The 26,249-nt window shown below is 34.9% G+C and overlaps 2 protein-coding genes and 7 non-coding genes across 55 annotated transcripts in view; all 9 read right to left on the reverse strand.

The window, feature by feature from the left end:
- Positions 1-17,203, reverse strand: part of sws (patatin like phospholipase domain containing sws) — a 39,944-nt gene extending 22,741 nt beyond the window's left edge. For 2 of the 7 annotated variants that reach the window (XM_022078492.2, XM_022078455.2), the window contains exons 1-19: positions 16,981-17,202; positions 16,687-16,771; positions 15,535-15,638; positions 15,295-15,411; positions 14,347-14,444; positions 12,639-12,733; positions 12,215-12,360; positions 10,658-10,867; positions 9,510-9,609; positions 8,533-8,738; positions 6,916-7,113; positions 6,077-6,282; positions 4,770-4,901; positions 3,644-3,767; positions 3,365-3,521; positions 2,548-2,694; positions 1,541-1,773; positions 1,054-1,236; positions 216-371 (exon numbers count right to left, since the gene is read on the reverse strand). In XM_022078492.2, the coding sequence (XP_021934184.1) occupies positions 216-371; positions 1,054-1,236; positions 1,541-1,773; positions 2,548-2,694; positions 3,365-3,521; positions 3,644-3,767; positions 4,770-4,901; positions 6,077-6,282; positions 6,916-7,113; positions 8,533-8,738; positions 9,510-9,609; positions 10,658-10,867; positions 12,215-12,360; positions 12,639-12,733; positions 14,347-14,444; positions 15,295-15,411; positions 15,535-15,638; positions 16,687-16,771; positions 16,981-17,082 (2,799 nt within the window). In that variant the 5' untranslated portion in view covers positions 17,083-17,202. Of the gene's footprint in view, positions 1-215; positions 372-1,053; positions 1,237-1,540; positions 1,774-2,547; positions 2,695-3,364; positions 3,522-3,643; positions 3,768-4,769; positions 4,902-6,076; positions 6,283-6,915; positions 7,114-8,532; positions 8,739-9,509; positions 9,610-10,657; positions 10,868-12,214; positions 12,361-12,638; positions 12,746-14,346; positions 14,445-15,294; positions 15,412-15,534; positions 15,639-16,686; positions 16,772-16,980 lie in introns of all 7 variants that reach the window. The other 5 variants (XM_022078471.2, XM_022078444.2, XR_015532615.1 and 2 more) reach the window with 4 other exon arrangements.
- Positions 17,204-18,434: 1,231 nt separating this feature from the next.
- LOC110837052 (tRNA N(3)-cytidine methyltransferase METTL6) lies at positions 18,435-24,847 on the reverse strand. 41 transcript variants are annotated; one of them, XM_087340578.1, is made up of 7 exons: positions 23,951-24,847; positions 22,661-22,860; positions 21,528-21,681; positions 21,151-21,191; positions 20,877-20,920; positions 20,603-20,646; positions 18,435-19,555 (listed from the first exon to the last, which is right to left on the reverse strand). In XM_087340578.1, exons 1-2 carry the CDS (start codon positions 24,586-24,588, stop codon positions 22,701-22,703), a joined length of 798 nt encoding a protein of 265 aa, XP_087196704.1. In that variant the 5' UTR covers positions 24,589-24,847; the 3' UTR covers positions 18,435-19,555; positions 20,603-20,646; positions 20,877-20,920; positions 21,151-21,191; positions 21,528-21,681; positions 22,661-22,700. The 41 variants fall into 41 exon arrangements, with proteins under 41 accessions (XP_087196704.1, XP_087196709.1, XP_087196691.1 ...); XM_087340583.1 differs by having other exon boundaries at positions 18,435-19,826; XM_087340565.1 differs by having other exon boundaries at positions 18,435-20,100.
- Positions 19,625-19,706, reverse strand: LOC147871214 (small nucleolar RNA snR60/Z15/Z230/Z193/J17). Its single transcript, XR_015532763.1, has one exon. It is a non-coding gene; the product is annotated as a small nucleolar RNA snR60/Z15/Z230/Z193/J17 (small nucleolar RNA).
- On the reverse strand, positions 19,896-19,977 carry LOC147871215 (small nucleolar RNA snR60/Z15/Z230/Z193/J17). The gene has a single exon (XR_015532762.1). It is a non-coding gene; the product is annotated as a small nucleolar RNA snR60/Z15/Z230/Z193/J17 (small nucleolar RNA).
- On the reverse strand, positions 20,170-20,251 carry LOC147871216 (small nucleolar RNA snR60/Z15/Z230/Z193/J17). The gene has a single exon (XR_015532764.1). It is a non-coding gene; the product is annotated as a small nucleolar RNA snR60/Z15/Z230/Z193/J17 (small nucleolar RNA).
- LOC147871217 (small nucleolar RNA snR60/Z15/Z230/Z193/J17) lies at positions 20,442-20,523 on the reverse strand. Its single transcript, XR_015532765.1, has one exon. It is a non-coding gene; the product is annotated as a small nucleolar RNA snR60/Z15/Z230/Z193/J17 (small nucleolar RNA).
- LOC147871218 (small nucleolar RNA snR60/Z15/Z230/Z193/J17) lies at positions 20,716-20,797 on the reverse strand. The gene has a single exon (XR_015532766.1). It is a non-coding gene; the product is annotated as a small nucleolar RNA snR60/Z15/Z230/Z193/J17 (small nucleolar RNA).
- On the reverse strand, positions 20,990-21,071 carry LOC147871219 (small nucleolar RNA snR60/Z15/Z230/Z193/J17). The gene has a single exon (XR_015532767.1). It is a non-coding gene; the product is annotated as a small nucleolar RNA snR60/Z15/Z230/Z193/J17 (small nucleolar RNA).
- LOC147871220 (small nucleolar RNA snR60/Z15/Z230/Z193/J17) lies at positions 21,261-21,342 on the reverse strand. The gene has a single exon (XR_015532768.1). It is a non-coding gene; the product is annotated as a small nucleolar RNA snR60/Z15/Z230/Z193/J17 (small nucleolar RNA).
- Positions 24,848-26,249: the final 1,402 nt, after the last annotated feature.

Here is a 26,249-nt window from a genome sequence, read left to right on the forward strand (position 1 = left end):
TCAGTCAGTTCACTAAAATGTTTCTTGAAAAGTAGTCTACATTGAAAAAACATTCCTTCTGGATTAATGTAAGTAAACAACACAGTATGACTCATAAGGTTGATTGAAGCATGGCTGAATTTATAAATGGTTAATACCTGCCTCACTTTACTGAACTTATCAGTTGAACCAAGTTTCTTTTACATAAGCAATATAAATATGTGAAGTAATTATACCTGAATAGCTTTAATCATGCCTACATGTGCAGCTCCTCTGGCACCTCCCCCACCAAGGACCAGTCCTACAGACATACCACTGAGCCATCTTGCCAAACGTGAGAAATCTGAGTGGATATTTGGTTCACACATGAGCACTTTCATATATAATTCATTCTGTATTAGAGAATACAAATAAAAGTACATATTAACACAAGAAATAAATAACAGCAGTACATATACAACAACAATTTTAAAAATGAAAAAAATTGGGTAAACAATCCATGTTTTGAAAATTAGCATTAACTCCAGATAGTTTTCATAGAATATGGTACTATTTTCTCTTTTAACCTTTATCATCAATTTTTCATTGCTTATGTATGGTCCAAATGACTGTGCTTCACAGTAATATCAGCAGGATTTAACTGGTTTCAATGAAGTGGCACTGATAAATCAGAAATAATCATAGAACGGCACTTCAATGTCGAGGCATCAAGCTGTCTGAACTACTGCAAAATTGCAAGTGTATTTATGAGCAAACACAAGCATTTACACTAAAAATTGGCAAACTATTTTATGAGTATTCATCATAAATCTTGGAATAAAACACCATAAAGCTTAAAAACAGTTTAAACGAAATGAGGTAAAGAAATTACAACTGACCCTGATTCAATGTCCTTGGAAAAATATGTAGACACTTAAATGAATTAACTAATTTCTGTAAATGAAAGATAATTTTCTAAAATTAACATCTGTATTGTATTTGTACTCCAAGAGAGAATTTCATTTATCCCAGCTCAAGCATAAACTCTTTAAAAAATTAAAACATTTTTTTAAAAGTGTAACCCTTATGACTTACTATTCTATATTGAGATCGCCTGATGAACATTCTCTTGCTGCACTGTATATGATGATGTGTAGAGACCCAACTCCTGTTGTTTAGCCAGGCTACTGTGTTCTTTGGTTGATCAGCTCCCTCACGATGCAACAAAACTAGTTCCTTATGAGTACGTATTGTCAACCGTTCCACCTCTTTTTCAATCTGAAAGTCACTATAACTTCAATGTGTGCTTATTCAACTCAATTGTACAAATTCTAATAAGCTATTTGAAAACAAGCGGTTTAAAATATAGTACTCATATGCTGTCCTGAAAACAATCCTCATGATAAAACTTTATTCAACTAAAACAATATGAACTATTCTCCAAGGAATGTAAAAAGCGCTAAATAAAAAGTATTTAACAAACATACATTCCAGTCCCTTTCTTTCCCACCAACATATACACATACAAAAACATATATGTGCAACTCAGGATATAATTAATCCTGATGCAATGCAACATTACCTTGCCAATACCAGGTCCTTTATCTGCCAAACCAACAATCAATATGCAATCAGCCTGACGAACACAGCGCTGAGTCCACGGTGTGAAGCTCATATCACACTGATAGAGTGCAATCTTGTGCTGATCTTCTTGTTGAGCCAGCCATGATGTAAGACGATATTCATTATTTGGATCAAGAATAGATGATCCCAAGGATTTTCGTATTACATCTGATGTCAGACGTAGAGTAGAACCTGCAATAATTCAAAACTACTTAAAATTGTGTGAACAAACAAGAATGATTAAACATCAGTCACAAAATTCCAGGTTCTTGTTGTGATGAGTATGAAGAAGGCTGTCCTTTGGGATATTGCACCTTGTAGTCTGACAGATACTGACTGATATTTGACAGAAGCTTACTGCCTCCAACATCAGGACAAAGATTGAGTCAGTAAGATGTTCCACTGATCAATGTTATATTGCTTACAGCTATGCCATTACATGGTTATCACTTGATGAATTAAACAGTTCCAAGTAACAGAATAGTGTTGAACACTGATCACTTACAAAAATGCACTGAATGGTTAAAAAGCAATGAAACAGTAGTGAATACAGATTGCTTCAACATTATAAAAAAGAACTATGGTTGCCTAGCAAGACAGTATGAAAGGATTTTCCATACAAGATTTTTTAGAGCATCCACTTCTCTGAATTAATCATACCAATTTTCCCCTCTAGAAGCACAAATAATTAAGTCTAAAATAGCAATAATAGTAACAGCAGCAGCATATGCCAATAAAGGCCAGCATAATGATGTCAGTAGCTGGATAATTTACAGGATGATGGTGTCACCAGTTCCACATCTCGCCACATACCCAATTGCCTTGGTTGTAACATAGCTTCACCCACATAAACAATAACAGTGATGATGATAAAATAAACCTACAAGTGTATATCTTGAAGGTCCTCACAACACACAGCTCAACATGGCTTAGATCCATTATTTTTAAACAGAAGCAATAACCTACCTATAGCACACAGTGAGTGGTACAATTCGTATGTAAAAGCCGTGAGAGGAACTTCATCTGATATCGGAACAATTGCGACTGTAGAGAAATTGCCTTGTGAAGGTGGTGCATCCATAGTATGTTTGAGGTTTGGTTGCTGCCAAGAACCTACAAGATAAATGAAGTCCATTTTAATGACAATAATTCTGGGAGTCCTGCTTCACTGGCAGTTTAGGTACTGTAAGGTTGTAACCATGCAATTCTACTAATTTCTCCAACTTCAACACATCTTCATCCCTCCATATATTTATTGTCCTATAAAACATTATATGAACTTTCAAATCTACCTATGCAGCCACATGTTATAAATCTCACAGTATGAAAGAATACAAAATCAAATTTTGCACTTAATTGCTGCACTCCTTACATTTTGCCAACTCTGTACTAACGTGCAGCTCACCATACATGCATATGAATTCAAAGACTAAATCTAGTAATACTGCACTTATTTCTTTCAATAATTCCTGCATACAAGAGATCACAGGAATCAATGAAAGAGTTGCAACATGCCTACCAGAAATATTACATAATCAGGTTGTCACAAATTAATTTCATTTGCATATTAATGGAGGCTACTGGTTTTGGCAAACAGTCTGAAGTACTGTCACATTTCCCCAAAGACATGCAAGGATGCACATTTTAAATGAACACTCTTATTACTTTCAATTCTTCATATCCAAATATTCTCATCTTTCTGAACACTACAATGTATTCTGCAAACTAACAACAATAACTTAATATCTTATCACACTGAAGCAATAGCTAAGAAATATCATACCTAGAATCCTATGACCAAGAAGATTAATGAGTCTAGTAACCACAATTGGAAATCGAAGTTTGATAGCATTAAACAACCCTTCTGGCAGTTTTGCTAGCTCAGAGTCTCTCACAGCCATAACAGTAGTGCTTCTAGGGGTCTGAGTCACCATCTCAACCTGGAAAATTATTAATGTGATGTACCTTCAAACTGCATGTGAAAAGTTTGAAATGCCATCCATTTGCTCTCCAAAAAGCACACATCATAATGCACTAATTACACAGTTATTCTACCACTTACAATTCCCACCAAATCTCCTTTGCCATATTCACCGACCAGCTCTTTCTTTCCATTACTCTGCGTAATAACAGATCTCAGTCGGCCACTCAGAACAATAAAAGTACTATCAGATTCATCTCCTTGCCTGTAAATATAAATATAAATACTTAATTTGCATAAGAGACAGACATAATATATAGTGTAGTTTGACAGAACATACAGCATAATGTTCTGAGAAAAATATGAAATACAAAAATGACACTACAATACTAAGTGGAAGAACTTTTGAAATACAGGCTTCAGGAAAACATGAAGCATGCAAGGGGATATGAGAAATTCACATAAAATGTGAGTCAGAAAACCTGCAGGAAAAATACCATTTGTAAGACCTAGGTGTAGATCAGATAACATTAAATCTGATCTCAAACATATATGACGTGAGGGTGTAGACTGAATTCTAATGTGGTGGGCTACTATGAATATAGTAATGGACCTTCAGTCTCATAAACCATTAACCAGTTGAATGATTTAGGTTCCCAAGAAGAACAGAGTTATATTTAATTTAATTCTAAATAGTTACTGGGTGCACACCCTCAGACAAAATAAAATGTAATAATTCACCTAACTGCATGTACACAAATGGATATTTCTGGACGTAGATGGACTCATGGCATCTGAACAAAACACTTGTGAGCATAAAATTCAATGTATATATTCTTTCAGTAGTTAGTTGGGTTGATACAGAAAATGTCTACATACTCAGCAGTTCACAGATTACTTAAAGACACTGCATTAGCATAAAATTAGGTAATGAAGATGATTTTATACTGTGAACTAGACAGGAATTGGGGGGGGGGGGGGGAGATTTTAATATTATCCAGCAATCAAGTCTCCATGGATACAGAAAAGTTCAATGTATACAGCCAGTGTTCCACTGAAGACAAACTGGGCACTTCCTGAACACAAGCATGACATCTTACTGCTTATGCAAACTTGCATGAAGTAGATGTTTCATGCAATAATCATATAGGCAAGACAGAAATTACCATCAAGCTAACTAATACACACTAAAAAGGTACAATAAATTTGCAGTCTGGTAATAATTCTCACTTGGTATTCCGTGATGTCAGGACTAGCAGTTACTTACCTATAAACAGCTCGTCCACTTTCGACAAACACCCAGTCCAGAGCAAAGTCAACTTGACGCACAAATGGTGACAACCTTCTTACAACTGTGTGAGCTATGTGCAATACTACCTGTGGCCTGTCTCGCATAATGCTGCAAAGAAGAAGCACAAAATGTCAAAATGCATGATTATCAAAAACAATATAATATACAAGGAGATCAAAAAGTCACAAGTCTTATAAAAATATCTCAAATCTCATATAAAATATATACTAAAATATATAAATGTGGTAACACTGGAACAAGATAAGAATGCTTAATTTTAAAAATTATACTCTTTTCACAAGCTGTATATACGAGGCTCGTCCACAAAGTAAGTTTCCCTGGGGCCGTTTACAGAAACAAAACACAATTTCATGGAAATATTTATTGCAACAGATACAGCAAGTGTCCAGCTATTTTTCAACATATTCGTCACCGGAATTGAGACATTTGTCATACCGTGGGACCAACTTTTGAATACCTGTGTCGTAGAAGTCTGCCGCCTGGGATTGGAACCACTGTGTGACAACCATCTCCGCCTCTCTGTCATTCTCAAAACGCTGACGCTGACCGGACAGGAATTTCTTGAGGTGTAGGAAAAGATGGAAATCACTGGGAGTGAGGTCCGGGCTGTAGGGTGAATGATTAAACACCTCCCAGCTGAACTCCTGCAGGAGACTTGCTGTCCGTCGAGCCGTGTGCGGCCTAGCGTTATCACTGACCGCACTTCACAGTCGGCGGGAGCTGGAATAAGAACCTCCATCTTCAACAGCTGCAACGATGCTACTGTGAGAACGCGGGAAGTACCGTTAGTGCATGAGCCATGCTATGTCATTGCTCTATCACGTACGCACAGTCGCTTCGCACAATATAAGGTTTGCTAGCTGTGGGACGAGTGGGAAACTTACTTTGTGGACGCGCCTCGTATTCTGTTTCTTACACAAATTGTTTTTCATCAGGTTCTATGGGCTTATGAACTACAAGACACTGATGAACATCACAGAATAAACTGAAAAGTACATTCAGTTGTAGATGTCTCAGACTTTCCCACTTAGCCTATATAATAATTTCACAAATTTTATTAGTGTAAACAAATCCAGGATGATAGGTAGGACATGCACCATGCACTGGTGACATGCTAAATGTGTACAAAATTCTGATTGGAAAATTTAAAGAGACACCCAAAGTGCAGATGGGATCATAATATTAAAATGGAAATAAACTTATATTTTCATGCTGCACACACAAACACATCAGCTGTATAGGCATACATTTACTGAACATACCTATAGAATGTAGTCTTGGAAATCATAGCTATTCTTGATGCATGTTTTGCTCTAATAGAAAAGAAACTTGGTTCTCCAGTGAGGACAGCTAAACCACCCACAATTTCCCCAGGATGGGCAACAAACATTGTTACTTCTTGGCCAGTATCTGCTATCTTCTGAGAGACAACGAGTGTCCCAGACAACACGTAAATTAAAGCTACATCCTGCAAATGCATATTCAAAAACACGTTTTATTTAAATAATATTTTACAGCACTCAATTAAAATTACAGGTTTAATAATAACAGTAAGAAAGAGAAGTTATCAAAGCAAAGGCCCCCCTGCAAAAAAAACAACATTAAATACAAAATGCCAGTCTGGTAAGTGTCCTTCCCTTTCACAATGCTTAAACATTATATACAATGGTAACTGTTTTCTCTCATTTAATGCCCAATTTATATCATTCCAATCAATGTTAAACTTTTTTTATTTCAGCATTCAAATGATTATAACAGATTAAATGAAAGTTCACCGAAAGTATTTGAGAATGGCCACATAAAGATAAATTTTGTAAAGTGAGGTCAAGGGATTTTGGGGGCCACAATCCCTGTGAAAATAACCATTCTCTGAAAAGCTCTAGTATTCCCCACATATTCATATAGACAGGAGAACAATTTCTCAATTGTATAGTAGGCATTTCTGAATTCATCTTAATTTTAATTTTGTTTTTGTTGTTACCAGATATTTAAACAATTATGATTTTTTATGACATTCTGAACCACATGTTAAACATAACACAGTCATGGACACAACAAATTAATTTCCTCATGTTGAATGAAAGTAACACTTCAACCTTACTTTGTGGGATTCTTCTTTCATAAGGTATGTTCCAGTGGGTACCTCACGGATTTCCACCTTTCCTCCAAGTACAGTGTCATCTTCAAGTCCAAGTTCTTTCACAAATGTTTCTGTGGCAATCCGTATTAAGGTTTCTTCATCTACTGGTTCTGGCATGGTAGAAATTCTTCGCTTTGTATTAGGCTGTACATCAGGAGCCTAGTGCAACACAAAAACATAGTCTGATATTACCAATTCATGTCTGAAAATTACAAGAACTTAAACAGCAGTTATTACTGAGAGCTGAGGTTTCTGTAACAGTTCTATGGCTTTTCTTGACACATCCTGAGAACCTTTCTAGTTTTGTTTGTATGTATCCTATATATTCTCACCCCCTAACTCTTTTATGTTGTTCTTCTAGTCTTTCCTTCCTTATTACATGAGTACTGCTACTTAAATATTCTTCAGGTGTAAAGCAAATTCATAGGAATCCTTGTCCCTTTATATTTTGATGCATATCTAAATTAAAATTAGACCCTTCCCAATTTATGGTTTAACTTTCAGTGATATGTTGCAGATCGATTAAAAGTACCTTCACCATCTGGATTCACACTATTACTGTAACCAGTACTCATTACAATTTCCACAAATTGTACTGTGCAAGGCAGAGATGCAATAACTTTAAAATTTGCCATCTGGCTCAACAACTTTTTCCATTTACCTAACGTCCAGTTTCTCAATTACAGTTTGACATATATGTTTAAGTTTTGTAGGTATTTCACCTGGAAAAGGCATATTTTCAATTACTGGATCTGTTCTTGATGAGGAAACTCTCAATTTATAAACCCCCTTACCCAAGGATCCAGATTCCTTCTTTTCCATAACTAATTCAATCATTCTGTTCTCTACTGAGGCAGTTAGTTTAAAAACTTGCAAAGGTTGCAAAAGACATGGCTAGAGTAAAGGCAAACTGTTAATACTCCTAAGAAAGTTGTTAATAATGAAGTCACCTACTTTCCACCAGCTTTCTACCAAAAAATAACATGCTAAGCACAAGAGGAGGAAGAAAATGAAGAAGACTGCTGATTCAAACATAACAGCACTGCACAAAAATAAATTTAACATAAGTCTGATGACAATGTATAAAAGTACAGAACACCAAATCTGACACATAAAATAAATCCATGACTGTAAGGTAACATCTATGGTTACATACATAAAAATGGGCACTGAAGAAAAACTCCATGAAGCAGTCTTTCTTAAAAAGTCAATAGTCACTCAGCTGGCAAACCAGTTTCCTGTTTCATGGAATGTAAAGGCACATTACTGTTACCACATAAACCTGACACTGGAACTTGTTTAAAGCCAGTTGAATACATACCCTCACATCCTGTTTTTCTAAGATCATTTAAATATTACTCTCCTATCTAACCTACGTCCCATTAGTGGCAATTTCCCTGGAGTGTTTTTAATATTTCATATGCATTTCTCAGGTACAAGATGTGGGATTTGTGTTCCACTCATCTCATTTTCCTTTATGTGATAACTCTAATAATATTACTAAATAGTACAAGTTATGACAGGCCAAACCATGTAATTTTCTTCAAAGAGAACTCAATACTGCAAAGAATAACAAACCTGAGGTGGGGTTTGCTGTTGATGATCAAATTCTGGAAGCATGTCTGGTTGTGGATGGGACTGTGGTTGTACGAATTTCATATCCAAGAGAGATTTTGCTCTACCACGATATAATGAATGGAAAGAATGATGCATATTGGACACTGAAGGCACAAAATCAACATGGTCTGAAGGCGAAGCTCCAGACACCAAGTCTTCGCATGCAGCTGCAATATACACACCAATACTGATAGTTATTTTATGTTCTCTAAATTATTACTATTAAATACATCTATGTACTGTTCTTCATCTGTGCTTTTATTTATATATAATAATAAAGTTGCATTAATAATACTAAAATATAGGCTTTCATGGCAGTATTCTGTACTCTTTCATCCTTATCAAGATACTACCAAGATTCAGATCTATACATCAGGGGGGGGGGGGGGGGGGGGGGGGCAATTTCACTTTTATTTTCCTTTTTTGTATTCCACTGCATCAACATTCATGAAGAGAGAAAAACTAAAATCATAAAAAGATAACTATGTTGAGAAATACTGGAAAGCTGAACAATTTTTTGCACATTATGTATCAAAGCACCCATCAGAGATTACAAATGATCTCTTTTCTTGAATGACAATGTCCACTAAATTTTTCATCTGTAATTTTAAATACCTCCTGATCTCAAAAATGGATAGCATTTGGCAGATGTTAGACAGAATTGATTATATTAGTTAACTTTAAAAATTACATCTAAATGGCTGTGGTTACATTATTTATAAAACACTTTCACAATCCATTTCATAATGAAATCTCATATCGCACAGTGACCAAAGAATGGATAGTACTAGACCAACTGGCCTTTCTTATATACTGTCACCAAATACTTACCCGACATATTAACTGGATACCACAATTAAACTTAAAGGACACTATTATGTATACCAAAAGCACAAATAGTTGACATTTTGCTTTTAATAAAAATGTTATATTTCTACCTATGGGAATGTTGCTGTCTTCTTTTGGTATGATATCTCTTGGTCTGGATCTCACAGGAGACCCAGCAAATGGACTCTGCTTTTTATTTCGCTGAGTGCCCTGAAAACGTGCACATAAATTTTACATATCTGATCAACCTAGACACAGGAAATTTAATGGCATTATATAACAAGAGTAGAACCTCAATATACTACAGTAGTTAAGTGGACAGCTTCAACACCCATGTTATAGACTACTTGCATTATAAGTGAAATTAACATATTTTTTCTAATTTTGGAGTCTCTGTTTCCTTTTTTTATAGTTACAGTATAGGAGCACATATTGCCTAGAATACATAAACAATTTAAGATGCACATCACACTTTAATTTTATTTGTGTATTACTCATAAAAATTAGTGTACATTTTATTACACTTCATGCCTCCTCACTGACTGTGGTCCTCCACAATCACAGCTTCAACATGAGCCTCAGTCCAGGCGACCACAACAATCCATCCTAAACTATTTCCGAGTACATTAAGTGAAACTTTCATTCCTTTTTATGAAAAAACTTCATATCATCTTCAGTTAAGTCACCACTTCCAACACATTTTTTCCACCAGCTGTCAAATGAAATGATCAGCTGACAATGTACATGACACCTTCCATCATTAATGTTTTAAGACATTCTGTAACTTTTAATTGAGTTTACAACAAAAGCAACACGTATCCCCCACAGGCTAAAACAATTCCTTGATCTGCATGTTCTGATGAGCTGGATCAGTGCAGTCATATTCTTCGGAAGAAACAGCTCATATGTTCCCATCTTTTAATTTTAGGACATGAGCAGGAGTGGCTGGACAGTGGCCTACATGGATAACTAAATGCTCCCACAAAAACACTTGTTACTTACGACATCACTAATCAGCACTTGCAGATACTATACATGCAACTCTTGGGCCACCAGTGGACTATAAAGCATAGGGGAAATTTTAGCCAAACCTCTTTTAAGGATGTCTCATGGCTGAACAAAGACAGCAAACAGAAAGAAAAGCAAAATATAAAGTGAAGAAAATTACATGTACTGGATGAGAAAAATGTAGCATCATCAAAGAAGAGAAACAAGTTAAGCAATTAAAGAATAGTGAATAATCTGTGTGCATACTCACAGGATTCATAAGCTCTGTAGAGAGTCCCAGATACTGATGAAGTGCTGTAAATGTCACCCTTTGCAATCGGACCATAATGACTTGAACCACTCTGATAAAAATATCCGGGTATTCTTGAAAAACATCTTGGAATGCTGCCATGGGAAGTCGAACCACTGTTGAGTCCTCCACAGCTCGAGCAGACACAGTTTTGTATGGATTGGTATGCCCCTACAATAATAAATTCAGTTTTCACTTAATTACTGAAGGAAGACAAAGGAAACATTATACAATAACTTCTCATTTTTTATAGGAGACAGTTCCTTGAAAGTCACTTTTTAAGTAACAATTTCCAATTAATTTGAAGTATATAATTAGAAACAGAGTAACCTGAGATAACATATTCATACAAACAATAGTGAAGGAAGCTAAATACTGATGGAAGTATCTGTTTATTATGGTGATAAGTGTTTGAAGTCATCATGAAGGACAAAAATTATAAAAATGGCTAAAGCTCTTAGTACAGTATGCAACATGCACAATACAATACAAAGATAGAGACTACAAGAAGTGGGAACAATGGTGGAGAAGACTGGAAGCATGCACATGACCCAGCATTATTTCTATTACCTTAAAATAAATCATCCTGTTGTGCAATAATAATAAAGTATGTATGGCCACTTACACAACAATAATTATTAATTAACAGTACTGCATGGCTCAGAAAAGCCACAAGTTTAGGTTGTTATACAAACATCATTACATGGCACACAAATACTAAGATAAAAAGATAAAATTTGAAAAATTCATAAAATATTAAATTATTACAAAATAAATGATTATAAGAACTACACCTAGATGTGTTCCATAGGGGCAGTTTAAAACCAAGTAGAGCATTAAGTTTTAAAACCTATTTTTTTTCCTCTGAAAGCATTCTGGTTTATAATAATGGGAAAACATGTTTCACTTAGTACAGTACCACTTAACACAGCAGTTTATTAATCCTTATGCTGTTAAATTCAACTTTCATAGAATGTCCATGCACTACAATATTCTGCAACATATTACTATATTCCACATAAAATAATAATTTTCTCCTTTTACTATGACATCCAATTCTATTCCCTGGACTAGAAAATCACATTTTTGTTGGTATGCTTGATACCACCATGTAGTGTAAACAATTTGAAGTTGTCAGTAATAGTGTCACAGACTTGGGATGCTATTGGACATTTCATTACTTAACGTGACTTTGAAAATAGCAGCAAAGTTCCACAATTTTAAGAGGTTATAGGATTGAAAAAGCATGTTGTGTAAATATAATAGTGAGCACTTGATTGGTATGTTGGTAATTTATGGAGTGATTTTTACTCACATATGTATACAATAACCTGATGCTCATAATGAGTTAAAATTACATTCTTTTAGCAAAGCAGTGAACAAAATAACACAGAACATGCTAACACACATTATGCAAATGAAGTAAATATATAATTATGGAATGTTCTGTTCAAACATACTGGAAGGTGTGTTCTTACACATCTTAAGAAATACTTTATTCTTGTCACTTTCACTTACTGTGAGCACATCTGTGAAGCTAAGAAGTGATGTGACTGATTCACCTGTTTTCACACATTTCAAAGAAATTGCAGTACCATCTGATCCAGTAATAAACACGTTCACTTTACCATTCTGAATCACATACACATTTTCATCAGGATCACCTAAAAATAAAAAGGTATTAGAATATACCACACTTTCATTCTGATACAACTATAATACATCAAAAACATAAAGGTGTACTCCATACTGCAGCTGAACAAGAACAGCCAGCAATTGCCCAAAGAGTAAAGAATAAACACAACATTTATTTACATATTTTTATATATAATGAAAATGCACCTAATTTAAAGACTGCATTTTATGACTCAACAGAACTACATTAATAACTAATATTTCATTATATCATAAATAAACAAATAATAACTTTTTTCTAACTAACCGATTTTAAAAAGATAGGATCCCGCAGGTAGATTAATTATTTCTGTATGTTTGCAGAGTTTCAGGAACACTGGTTTCTCAAAATGTCCAAACACTCTGAAAATAAAACTTCAAAAGAATTAATATATTAATTGTCTTATCAAAACCTTCAAAGAATATAACTTGATAAATGCATGTAGATTCAAGGAGATAAGAAGGCCTGCACAACTGATTCACTAAAAACACAGACACTGAGAAATAAATTTATTGTGTAACCACCACACATATCAATGTGTAAAATCCACCATGAGCTGAGCCCATTCCCCTTCCAAGATCATTGCCACATTGGTATAAGAAATACAGAATTGCCATTTTCACTTCATTACAGATATGGCACCTATCACAGTTATTCTTAATAGCCATTTATTCATTCAATCCTCAAAATATCAAGCCCTTTCAGCAAATTTAGAGATGGCATTATTACTCATCTCTTTGGAGCCCATGCATGAATTTTGCAGAATTGTGGCATTTCTTTAGCATGACAGTTATTTCTGAATCAGACACACTAGTATGTAACAGCTTAAACAACAAAGTGTCTAGTAGTACTATGCCATAAAATCTCCTCAATCCTTCAAAACACAGTGATACCATTTTCATCCACACCAATAATATATCACACTACATGGATCACAGTAAACGTCTTAAAAGAATCCCTGATACAAAAATGTTCTCTTCAAACTTAAAAATTACAGGTCAAGGATGAAATCATTTACCTGAACATGTGGATACAACACAGTGAACTCTCTGTAAAACTTATTTCATCACAAAACAAATCTGCATATAACATAAAGCATATTTATACTCTCAATACTCTTATGTCAGGCCACGTTAAACATCAACCTAACTAATACATGTAAACAAAACAAAACAAAACACAACTAAATCAGAAGTAATTTTATTTTGTACAGTTATTTTGGATAGGTAAATGGAGTCAGGAAGGATTCATGTTTGTTACTTGGAGACATACATATCATGACTAAAGCTGCTAAAAACCTTGAGTCAACAAGTGAGCTAGATCAGCACACACGTCTGGACAATACTGAAAAATAAAACATCAAACTACAGGCCTTGTCACAAATGTACAGAACAAAAATAATTAATTCTTATCTTTCCCATATGTGAGGTGTTAAATTAGGCCATGACCACTTCACTTTACATTTCACCCAATTACACTTCCATACTCTGCAAGATGCTAAATAATCCTAGAAGTGTTTCAGAATTACAAAATAACCAAATACCAACAACAAAATGATTCTCACCAGAAGAATAAAAATAGCTCTAACATTTAAGCAATATGAAGATGACCATCTTCTGGGATGTTGTACTGTTTAGTCTGGTAGATGTTTAATAACATTACACAAGTTCTTACTGCCATCATCATCAGGATAATCAGTATTTATTGTCCTGGTGATGGAGGCAGTAAGCATCTGTGAAACATCAATAAATTTCTACCAAACCACACGGTGTAATAATCCCAATCCCAAAAGACGGCCATCTTCATACTTGCCATCATAAAAACCCAAAATCTCATTTAAGGTACAGTTCTTTAACTCCCCACAACCATTCTACAGAGTCCATTATCCTCAATTAACAGAACATAAATTCTCTCCCCTCTGACAAGTGAACACTAACATGCCATTGAGAAAATTACAAAGTAATCAGAATGATACCTGATGCTCTGAAGCATGTAAAGGGCATCAGGAGGAACCCTCTGATCATCTTTACTTGTGATATCTTCCTCTAAGTATTCTGCTGGGGGTTCCAACACCTGAAATATAATCAAGCACAAATGTTAACTGCTTAAAAAATGTATAAGTAGGCAACTCAAATTTAGTATTGAAACAACTAACTGACTTTGTTTGTTACACTAATACCTCAATCTCAAAAGCTTTGGCAGGCGACAGACTAAAAATATCATAAACCCACTGATATCACACTTGCCACATGAAGGTACATAAGAAACTAGATACTTCTGCCAGACACAGTGTTTCTTTATACATGTTTCTTCCTTTAGCATATTCATGGCAGAAGAGCAGTTTAATGTCTCTGTGGCTGACAAACTAGCAAGTTGAAATACAGGAAATTGCTCTGTGCATTGTGCCAGATTTGAAAGTTTGTAGTTTGCACAGTTCTTAGTAAAAGTCACTGGCTGATGGCTCTAAGATTATATGTTGGGAATCTTGGACAAAAGAAACTCAATAACTTGAACAAAAAACCTAAACAAAATATACCAGCAGGTTAGATGTTACATTAATTTAAAAAATATGTGTTTTAGTGTGTACTGCAAGAAAGTGGCCAGCTGATACATGAAGGAATGCTGCACAGCGTGAATTGCTAGCATACTACCAATCTTGAGAACTATTTTTGGGCGAGCTTTATTCATGATGACAGAGACATAGTAGCACTAAACATACCTTACAGACTGAAAGCACTGACAAATGCACAAAATACATACTTGTGGACTACTTAATGCTCAAAATTTCTTTCACTTTGGCTGAATTTAAATGTTGATGACACCTGGTAAATAACACTTAAATGCTTTTAGTATTTGTATGACTCCACAAAACACTTTCAGTGTTTGTAATACATAAGGTCACTTGCCAACACGAATATCTCACCGTAAGTTGTACAGGAGTTGAATCCTTTTTAATTTGCAGCAATCTTCTAGCAAATCTCATCATTATTTTACGTTTCTTGCCTTGACCTCCATGAACTTGGACTGATATTGATTTCACCTAAAACATAAGTTCTCAAGACAATTAAGTTAGTGTGCCAATTGTTACATTCCTAAAGTTTGAGACAAACATCAAATAGTTTGCCCATAATTATACATGTCTTTCAGAAACAAGTATACATACCTTCCGCAGCATCTTGCGACCATAAAACAGCACTTTGTCCCTTTTTCTAAAACGAGGTCTTGTTGATCCAACACCGACAAATTCTTTTACTTCTGGCAAGAATTCTACAAAAATAAATATCAAAAGTATAAAACATGGGCACACATCCCAACTTACAAGCAAATACATTACTTATGTGCTACAATATTGTAAACTTATTTTGAAAAAGTTTTAATTATGTGGGCATATGTACTACATTCCTGCAGACTAAAGAAAATACAGAGATCATTATTATTGATATTATTAGTTTTTTTTATTTTCACACTATGTTACAAAGCATCTGTCCATGAGGCAGAACCAAACCATGCACCCAACCCCCAGGCTCAAAAAGACAAAACCACGAAGAAAAGATGCCCAAAAAACACTGAGGGCTGAAACAGTAAGGTCAAACTGGCAGAATGGTACTTGAGAGAAAAAATGAACATAATTCCTACTGCAGACTTTCTGAGAAATTCTAAATTCCCTAACATGCAATGGACATGTGTTACCATACCAATTCAATTAATAAAAAATCATGGCTGCTTTAAAACTGGTGTAATCTTTTCATCTCATGTGGGGATACATTGTTCATTTAGTGATTCAGTGTCAATATCTAAAACCCACTATTAAAATAACCTATACATAATAACTTGCTAAAAGGAAATGGGTTTCACTACAATGCTCTAAAAAACTCAATGTACTTCCAAATTTCACTCCAGAAAAAGTTTTTTTACAGTGAACTTATGAGAAGGTCCACACTAAATATATATATATATATACACGCGCGCGCGCGCGCACACAGGGTGATTCAGAATTAGTTGCACAAAGATTGCTGTCTTCTGGGTTGTTGCGTCGTGTAGCCTGGTAGATGTCCACCAACGTTTCAGGGGTCATGTCTACCACACTATACGGCGCAACAACACACAAGACAGCAATCTTCAGATTCACCGCCGTGAAAATCTCAAATCCTACATCAGATGCACAAATTTGAATAAGTTCTACATCCATAAACAATAATATTAGTTCATATAAACATGGATCCCCAAATCCTTAGCTTTCTAATTCGTGTCCTTTTCACATGCTGGAATTTGAAATGTATAAGTCAAAAATCGAATCATCCTGTATAAGACTAACCTTTGTTCTTCCACTTTCGAGCAAGCATCATTGCACAACCAACGATGACAGTCAAGAACAAACAAACTATAATCAAGTATATGCCCTGTAAATAAACATGTTAGTATATATATATACATATCACATATAACTGATCAAGTACCACGGGCAATCAATCTCCTCTATTTACGTCAGTAATTCAAATAATGATTCACAAGACAAATGACAATAAAATATAAACATATATTAACTCTCGTATTCACGAAATATTTAATAACAACTCGATTCTTTACTTTGTAGCGCAAATAAATCTACCTGATTCTCTTGTACGTTTACAGAAAAGTTTCCCAACCATGTCGATAATACAAGGGATCCAAACTTGTCATTCTCATGATTTACTACTTTCCCAACTTCCATTCTTAAGTCTGAAATAGCACTCTGCCTTTTTCATTACTCTTCCATAACCTCCTCTTGTAGTCTACATTTACACATCCTTACAGCGTAATGACAGATTCACATTGATAATCGACAGACCAACAGATTTGGACATTGTACCGTGCGTACTGTACTGAGCTGCCACCTATGAACGATTTATGAATAAACACGAAGCGAGTCGTGAAACAGTCGGTAAATTACCTAATCTCGTTCTTTCAATATTACTCACCACTTCCACAACCTATATATTACCAACACAACATTATTCTTATTAATTTTGGAAACCTGATCTTGGAGAGGAACTTACTCCGCCTTCAGGGTAAAGTGTATGCTGTGTTTCGAAATTCCCACTTCACTTTCATGAAGGTTCCCCAGCAACATTGTTCCTTTAAAACATTTTATAGCAGAATAAACCATAAAAGTCATAAAATTAATATTATTAAATGGCAATAATCTGCAGACTAAGAATTTGTATAACACAATACAAAATTGCAGCACTGAAAACTTGTAACGAATGTAGGCTGGATGTAGTGATACCAAACATCACTAAAATGACTGACTGCAATTATAATTAAACAGAAATAAAGTCATGTTAACAATATAATCAGATGTCAACTACATGGTGCCAAACAGGGGCATCAACTTCTCATAATTTCAGGGAAGCTCAGGTTTGCATTATAAATTCTCCTGATCTAAAGGACTCAAAATACAAATAGCCTGCAACAAAAACATGAGGAATGAACAGACTGGAACTACAATGTTTCCTTGCTTGACACTCTTGAATTCCAAGCATCACCTTACACATAACAAAACCACATAGAACTCAACAGGCTCCACTTTGATTCAAACATCCAGAATCTGGAAGCAATACAAAATACTGTGAGCATTCAACAAGGATGGCTACCCTCTGGGTTGCAGTGCCATGTAGCTCATTAAAAATCTTCCATTTCAGTTCCTACCACCTTTTCAGAAGTATGTAATGTTTAACATTCTTAAATTCTGATAATCAAATCTTCACAAAGGATGAAGATACTGGAAGGTACTTCCACTAACCTTTAGTACTGAGGCATACAGAACAGAATATCAATAGTTCATTTCAAAAAATCTGGGCAAATTGCAACATGATCTTATCTGTGTATTTTCCTTTTCCCATTAAGAGCAATTTCAATTTTCTCAAATTCAAACTCCTGTATGGGACTGGGAATTCCAAATCTGCTACTAAAAGGGTGCTAGCCAGACCAACAAGGGGATATAAGTTTCAAGGTATAGTAACACAATACATGGCAAAGTCAACCACCAGACAAATTGCATTTATGACAAAGGTTGAAGATATATTTATATTCAGCAGAAGTCCAAAGATTTTTATTCTTCATTACAGAATAATACTGTACAACCATTAATATTTAAATTACAAATAAGATGAGTACAGTTGGCAGTTATCAAACACTGGTTTCACAAAAACTGCAGGCACACATCCACATATGAGATATTATTACTAATACTAACATGTGCCATCATGTATGTTTTATTTTAATAATTATTCTGTCATGAATAACGTTTGTATTTTATACTATTCATAAACAACTAGAATGGGTGTAGATAAAAGATAAATGACAAAGGAAATTATATGTATATAAAACTCATTTGTAGGCAAAGAACATTGTACAAACATTATAATCACAAAAAACATAAATTATATATAGAAAGTTCATTAAACAATTAAGAAGACATAAAAGAGTGGCATTATTACAGATACATCAGAAAATTATCAGTGAAAAGTTTTGTTGTTTTCCTTCATATAATAAAAAAAGGTTTTAAAAATCTGATCCCAAGTTCCAAAACTGATATTTACAGCAACACAGAATACTGCAAACACTTATATAAATAAAGAGTAACACATGCTATCCTTTAACGTCACATCATAGTCTCTTTAAATCAACTAGTTCCATCACGCGGTGTAGTGGTAGCGTGCATTTTCAAAATCTACAAATAAAACAAAGTACAATCCAGCTCCATAACAGAATTACACCTCATTAAACTTTGTAAGTGGTGACAGATTTATGATTAATATAATTATAACTTCCTAAACTATCAATGGATACATAGTAGGAACCAGACTACACTAAATTTTATGTGCTTTATAGCTTGAACAGTAGCCAAAAAGTGGACCTTACGTTTTCTTTCCGAGTCTAAAAATTGCTGAAAGGTGAAACTGTTACATACTATTAAGATTTCAACAGAAGACATCCCTTAAAGGTAATTCGAAGTAATTTATTATGACCATAAAGCACTTTCCTATAGCATACCTTTCCATTAATGTGTGTAATACTTTGCTTTTACTAGACTAATGCAAAAAGATATATTACACTTTCATTGACAAATCTGAAAATGCAGTGCAGGAGAAACATCTACTTCATTGTTGTTCACAGCGTGTACAATACATTTCTCTCAGATCCTGGAAAATATATATTAAAGTCAAGGCATGGAATTCTTACAAACTGTTTGCATTTAACACACATCTGATAAGGATGCCATCAGATAGGGGCGAAAGATATGGTTAGATATCACAGTAATCATTTGAACTATAATGTCATCACTACATCCACTTTAACACACAATCTACCTAATAAGTTCATTACACTTTCATTAACAAATTTGAAAATGCAGTGCAGGAGGAACACTTACTTTGTTGTTCACAGCTTGAACCATAGGACTTCTCTCAGATCCTGGAAAATATATATTAAAGTCAAGGCATGGAATTCTTACAAACTGTTTGCATTTAACACACATCTGATAAGGATGCCATCAGATAGGGGCGAAAGATATGGTTAGATATCACAATAATCATTTGAACTATAATGTCATCACTACATCCACTTTAACACACAATCTACCTAATAAGTTCATTACACTTTCATTAACAAATGTGAAAATGCAGTGCAGGAGGAACACTTACTTTGTTGCTGTTCATAGCTTGTACCATAGGACTTCTCTAAGATCCTGGAAAATATATATTAAAGTCAAGGTACAGAATTCTTACAAACTGTTTGCATTTAACACACATCTGATAAGGATGCCATCAGATAGGGGCGAAAGATATGGTTAGATATCACAGTAATCATTTGAACTATAATGTCATCACTACATCCACTTTAACACAATCTATCTAGTAATTTCATTACACTTTCATTAACAACTCTAAAAATGCAGTGTAGCAGGAACACTTACTTTGTTGCTGTTCATAGCTTGTACCATAGGACTTCTCTCAGATCCTGGAAAATATATATTAAAGTCAAGGTACAGAATTCTTACAAACTGTTTGCATTTAACACACATCTGATAAGGATGCCATCAGATAGGGGCGAAAGATATGGTTAGATATCACAGTAATCATTTGAACTATAATGTCATCACTACATCCACTTTAACACACACTCTACCTAATAATTTCATTATACTTTCATTAACAACTCTGAAAATGCAGTGTAGGAGGAACACTTACTTTGTTGCTGTTCACAGCTTGTACCATAGGACTTCTCTCAGATCCTGGAAAATATATATTAAAGTCAAGGCATGGAATTCTTACAAACTGTTTGCATTTAACACACATCTGATAAGGATGCCATCAGATAGGGGCGAAAGATATGGTTAGATATCACAGTAATCATTTGAACTATAATGTCATCACTACATCCACTTTAACACACAATCTACCTAATAAGTTCATTACACTTTCATTAACAAATGTGAAAATGCAGTGCAGGAGGAACACTTACTTTGTTGCTGTTCATAGCTTGTACCATAGGACTTCTCTAAGATCCTGGAAAATATATATTAAAGTCAAGGTACAGAATTCTTACAAACTGTTTGCATTTAACACACATCTGATAAGGATGCCATCAGATAGGGGCGAAAGATATGGTTAGATATCACAGTAATCATTTGAACTATAATGTCATCACTACATCCACTTTAACACACAATCTACCTAATAAGTTCATTACACTTTCATTAACAAATTTGAAAATGCAGTGCAGGAGGAACACTTACTTTGTTGTTCACAGCTTGTACCATAGGACTTCTCTCAGATCCTGGAAAATATTTATTAAAGTCAAGGAACAGAATTCTTACAAACTGTTTGCATTTAACACACATCTGACAGGGATGCCATCAGATAGGAGCAAAAGACGTAGTTAGATATCACAGCAGTCATTTGAACTATAATGTCATCATTACATCCACTTTAACAGAAATTCTATATTCTACCTAGTAATTTCAATAGAATTTCTGAGGAATTTCACAGCTGTGAGATGCAAAATTCAAATTTTTCTATGACATTGTAACCAAAGTTAAGCAAGCTACCCATGGAAACCACATTTTTAACTGTTTGATATATTTTAAGAAATATTACTTGATACCATACTTACACTTCACTGCCAAAATGTTAGATGTTTGCCAAATAAGAGAAGATCCATGATATCTGAATAATACATTCTTTTGCAGAGTTCAATTCACAAAATGTGTGACCACTTTCATGTTCACTAATAAAACAAAGTTGATAGTGAACATCATCATCTCTACCTAGGATGAAAACCATGTCACCACAAAAAATTAGTACCCATAGAATCATCTCTGTTAAAGCTTATTACAGACTGGTCTAAATGTCACTAGTACACAACTAAAATCAAAACAGGTGAGGTAGTGGCAAAAAAAACAACCTATAAAATAAAATTTTGGTCAGCACAAGACACCATTTTAGACTCTGTTATGCACAAGCATCCTTACAAAATAAAAACATTAGTGATGACATTCCTAAAATACTGACCAGTTTCTTTCTATAAATTTTACACAATAAAATGTAATCACTTCATGGAAAAATGCACACTGTCAGATAGAGCTAATACTGTATCATGGATTCAGTGTATATCATTATCATCATCATGTGCATAGTGACAGTACCATTCTAAATATGACAAAACTCAAGTTAAAGCAAAAGAACTACTTACATATTTTCATTTAAAACAACACAAATTAATCACCACCAACAATAAATATGGCTTCTCTCAAATAATGCATCAAATGTACCAGCTGTACATTTTGTATACAACTTGTGAAGTGCTGATTATAAGGTGATGCAGTGAAAGTGCAACATAAAAATGGCTTATTATGACCTACGTGTAGTACTTATCATATTCAGTACTAATATGATAGTATATCCTATCTTGATATTCATCTGGGCCCTCTTCCAACACCTGTGTAGAACCACTCTATTAAAACTTCTACAATTTCTCCACATGTCCTCTAATTGGAAACTCCATTGGGCATCCAGCAGATAACCCCCAATAAAACAAAACCAAAATACAAAAATAGCCATTTACGGTGGACAATGCCTGTAACGTGCACAAGCATGCCTGCAGACAACAAATGCAACTGTGTCTCAAACTGCAAATGTCAATTGGTCAAGGTCTACATTTGTTGTAAAACATTGTAATTGCATATGATTACTCTTTTACTGAACATCTCACACTAAATTATTTGTTTGTGACATACTGGGGTTTACCTTTCAATTTGTAGAGTTTTGTTGAATTTCACTCTCATATTCATGAAGGTTTCTGAAATTTTCCTTGTACAAAGATTCTTGGAACATTCAAATCTTCCTTTTTATTGATAGTTCTACGATGAATGTATGTATTGCTGATAATTTCAAATCCTGCTTCTACAAACAAATTTCCCAAAAGTTCACTGGAGAAATAATAACTCCTGAAACAAACACAGAACCATAAACTAATCATTCTTTCTTGAAAAATGTATTATCAATTTCAGTTTTTACTTCAATGTGTATGATGCTAATGCATACACAGGCCTTGTAATTTTCTGTTTCCAGCAGTCAAAGAAATGCCCTATAACAGCAGTAACCAAACCATCTCCCTTTCTGCTCACTAATTCTGCATTCATGATACTGTCACTAATAAATGCAATTAATAGAGAAACACCACTAAAATGTGCTATCATCACAAAACTGGCAGAAAACATACTCTGAATGGTGTTAAGAGTACAGAAAACATCTTTATGTAATACAAGATTACAACAACACAAGGGTTACACAAGTATAGTGCAGCAAATGTTTATAACGAACTTACTCATGTGTTGCAACATGTATTTCCCCAGGTACATCACAGTTTAAAAGTCAAGCACGCAGTAAATATTGAATTACAAATAGAAACAAGAATCTAATCTTAACAGAAATCTGAGGCAATACATTCAGTCTTTCATGAAGATACGAAAATTTATAATTTAACCTGTACAATTTAGCACAAAAACCTTATCCCAAATGTCAATATTAAGAGTGTACATGAGAAGATGAGAGAACTCTAGAAAGGCAATAGCATGTTTGAAGGTAAAAATCATAATACCAACTAGGATGTTGCGATCTGCAAGAACAAAGAAATTTCTAAAAATAAAATCATGTTAAATTCCAGAAAAAACAGCCAGCAGCATACTTGCTCATACCCATTAACACTGTGTTACAAACATCGAACTCCCATTACTGTTGTGTAGAATGCAAACATTTCTGAAAAAAGTCTATACAGTCTTTAGTGTTTCACACACGTATAGGAAGATTGTAAGATTTCATCAAGCTTTCTGAATTACCAGTGACTGATTTCAACATGTATCTTCTTAGTGACAAGATATTTTAAAATCATTGTCACATTGTATAAAGAATACTTGAGATAACATGCACAACATGCAAAACTCAGTTGCTTTAGGCTTCCATGACCTGAAAATGTGGAACCTACAAAATGCAAAACACTTTGATAATAAATGTTTAAAATATGTAAAATATATTAACCTTGTACCATCCTGCCTCATATAGAAATTGTCTGATATTTTGTGGCCAGCCTTAAACCGTAGTTGAGCCATATCGTACAGCCCATAGTCACGAAAAAGAACTATACCACCAGGTTTCAAAACAGTAAACACTTTCAGTAATGTCTGATGAAATTTGTTTGGGTGAATAGCAGATAGAACGAATATCAATGTAACTATATCTATGGATTCAAGCTCTATCTCTTTCGATATATCATCAGTTGTAATGTCACACTGGAAGGCTTTAATTGTATTTTCATTGTAGGATGGATGTGATTTCACAAATTCGATTGCTCTTGGAGACAAATCACAAGCATACACGAACATTTTTACTTCTTCAATAAGAGGAAATATGAGATTTCCAACACCACAACCAACTTCCAACATCACCTTTGGCATATACGAATTTTCAGAGTCATTGCACAGTTCTTTAAACTCCCTCGCTGTCCAGTGTCGATCCTTAAAAAATCTCCTTTCATTTCTTTTGTAGAAGAGATCCCAGTACCTCTTTGCATGCAACTCTAATTTTTCTGCTTGGTGACCTGAGACCAGCCTTCTATCCTGTAACTGTAATTTTGTACGCTCTTCTGATGATAACTCCCTGGATTCTGTAGAATGCATTGAACTGTGACTATGCCTTCGCACAGCTTGTTGGCAGAGAAACGTGATTATTACAAACACAGAACTTCACAACATAATAAAAATACAACAGATACAATAAGCGTTAATTTACGCTGCCATATTCTTCAATATACACTACTTGGTCTTAATGTTCCAAACGCGATCGCTAGATACTCTAAAACATTATACCCTCCAACCTTCAACCTACTCACAATGAGCTCCCAAGCGAATCCTCAACCGGAAACAGAAGCTCAAAAAGTAGGAATTATCTGTGCTCGGTAGCATAGACGAGTATAATCCCATGGCCACCTATATACAGATACTCGATTCGTTGGCACAGACGTTTGGTCCCATGGCCACCTATATTCAGATACGAAATTCTGTGCAATTCGTTGGCGAAGGATCGCCAAACCTATTGTTTTTCCATCTGTGAATCATGTTATCAGAAACACAAAGGCATAAGTAGGCTGGATTTGCACAATGCCTTTTTTACCCACTTCCACCACCACTCATGACTCCCATCACTGACCCAGGACAGGGTCTGGTGGAGGGTATTGGTGTATAAAGTGATGAACCTTTGGGTTCTGTAAGCCATCTAGTTAATTATGCAGAACAGTTTAAATTTTATGACAAATTTACAAAAGCGAAAATACTTTCTTTCCAAGAAAACATTTCATATCAGGGCTAAATTTCTTCTACACTAGTTACATGCTTAGTCTACAACAATAAAAATGTGACAATCCGTTTTATATACAGTAGGGCACCGCATATACGGCAGGTTAGGGACCAGACCCCCGTCGAAAAGCGGATCTTTGCCTTTTTTCAATTGCAAATGCATATCAAATCCTAATAAGATGTTTACACTATCATATAGTAAGGGTTATCGCACACGTAAGACAAACAGTCAGACGACTGTTTCGTCGTTCGCACAAAGCCCTTAAGAACATATAGAGATGCGCACACTGTTACGACACGACTGGCAGTCGGTTACCGCTACCGACAACCCCGGATTTTTCTGTCTTCCAACTGTCGTTGGCCCTTCGAATTATATGAAAGCGCGCAGACGAACGACCTTTCAGTCGTTCTGCCTTTCATTTCGTAAGAGCATTTGCAGACAGTAGACCATTGTCAAACATGGATTTTGTTGAAACTGTGCACTTGTGATTCGCCTCAAGAAAAGGAGGAAAAGGAATTACTGGGTGCATCCATTATACAGTGAGAGACTGTTGAAAGGAAAATTCCATACTATGTATGAAATATTACGGAATTATCCTGCAAAATTCTTTTCATATTTTCGCATGATTACACAAAGTTTTGATGAATTTCTATCTTTATTTTCGGGTGACAATTCGCTCCAACCTGGTACCACAACTGAACAAATCTCTCGTCAAAGTTCTCTTTTAATATTGATCTTTGCATAATATCTTAATTTTTTGTCATAAAGAGTAGGGCGTCTTTCGACCTCTTCAATTAATTGTTCGATATTCTCTTCTTGCAACATTCCTAACTACTATACTCGACGAGCATAGAGAGAAGAATGTGCAACAAAAGAGAGCAAAAGAACGACTGTTTAGTCGTACGTGTGCGCATGCTCATGGACTGAACTGTCGTGTCGTTCATGGGTCGTATGCTTCAGCGGACGACAGAACAGTCAACCTCCG

Source organism: Zootermopsis nevadensis, unplaced genomic scaffold (genome assembly GCF_977971745.1).
Source record: "Zootermopsis nevadensis isolate Lab colony 2312 unplaced genomic scaffold, Znev_1.0 Znev_ptg000061l, whole genome shotgun sequence".
Classification (NCBI taxonomy): Eukaryota; Metazoa; Arthropoda; class Insecta; order Blattodea; family Termopsidae; genus Zootermopsis; species Zootermopsis nevadensis.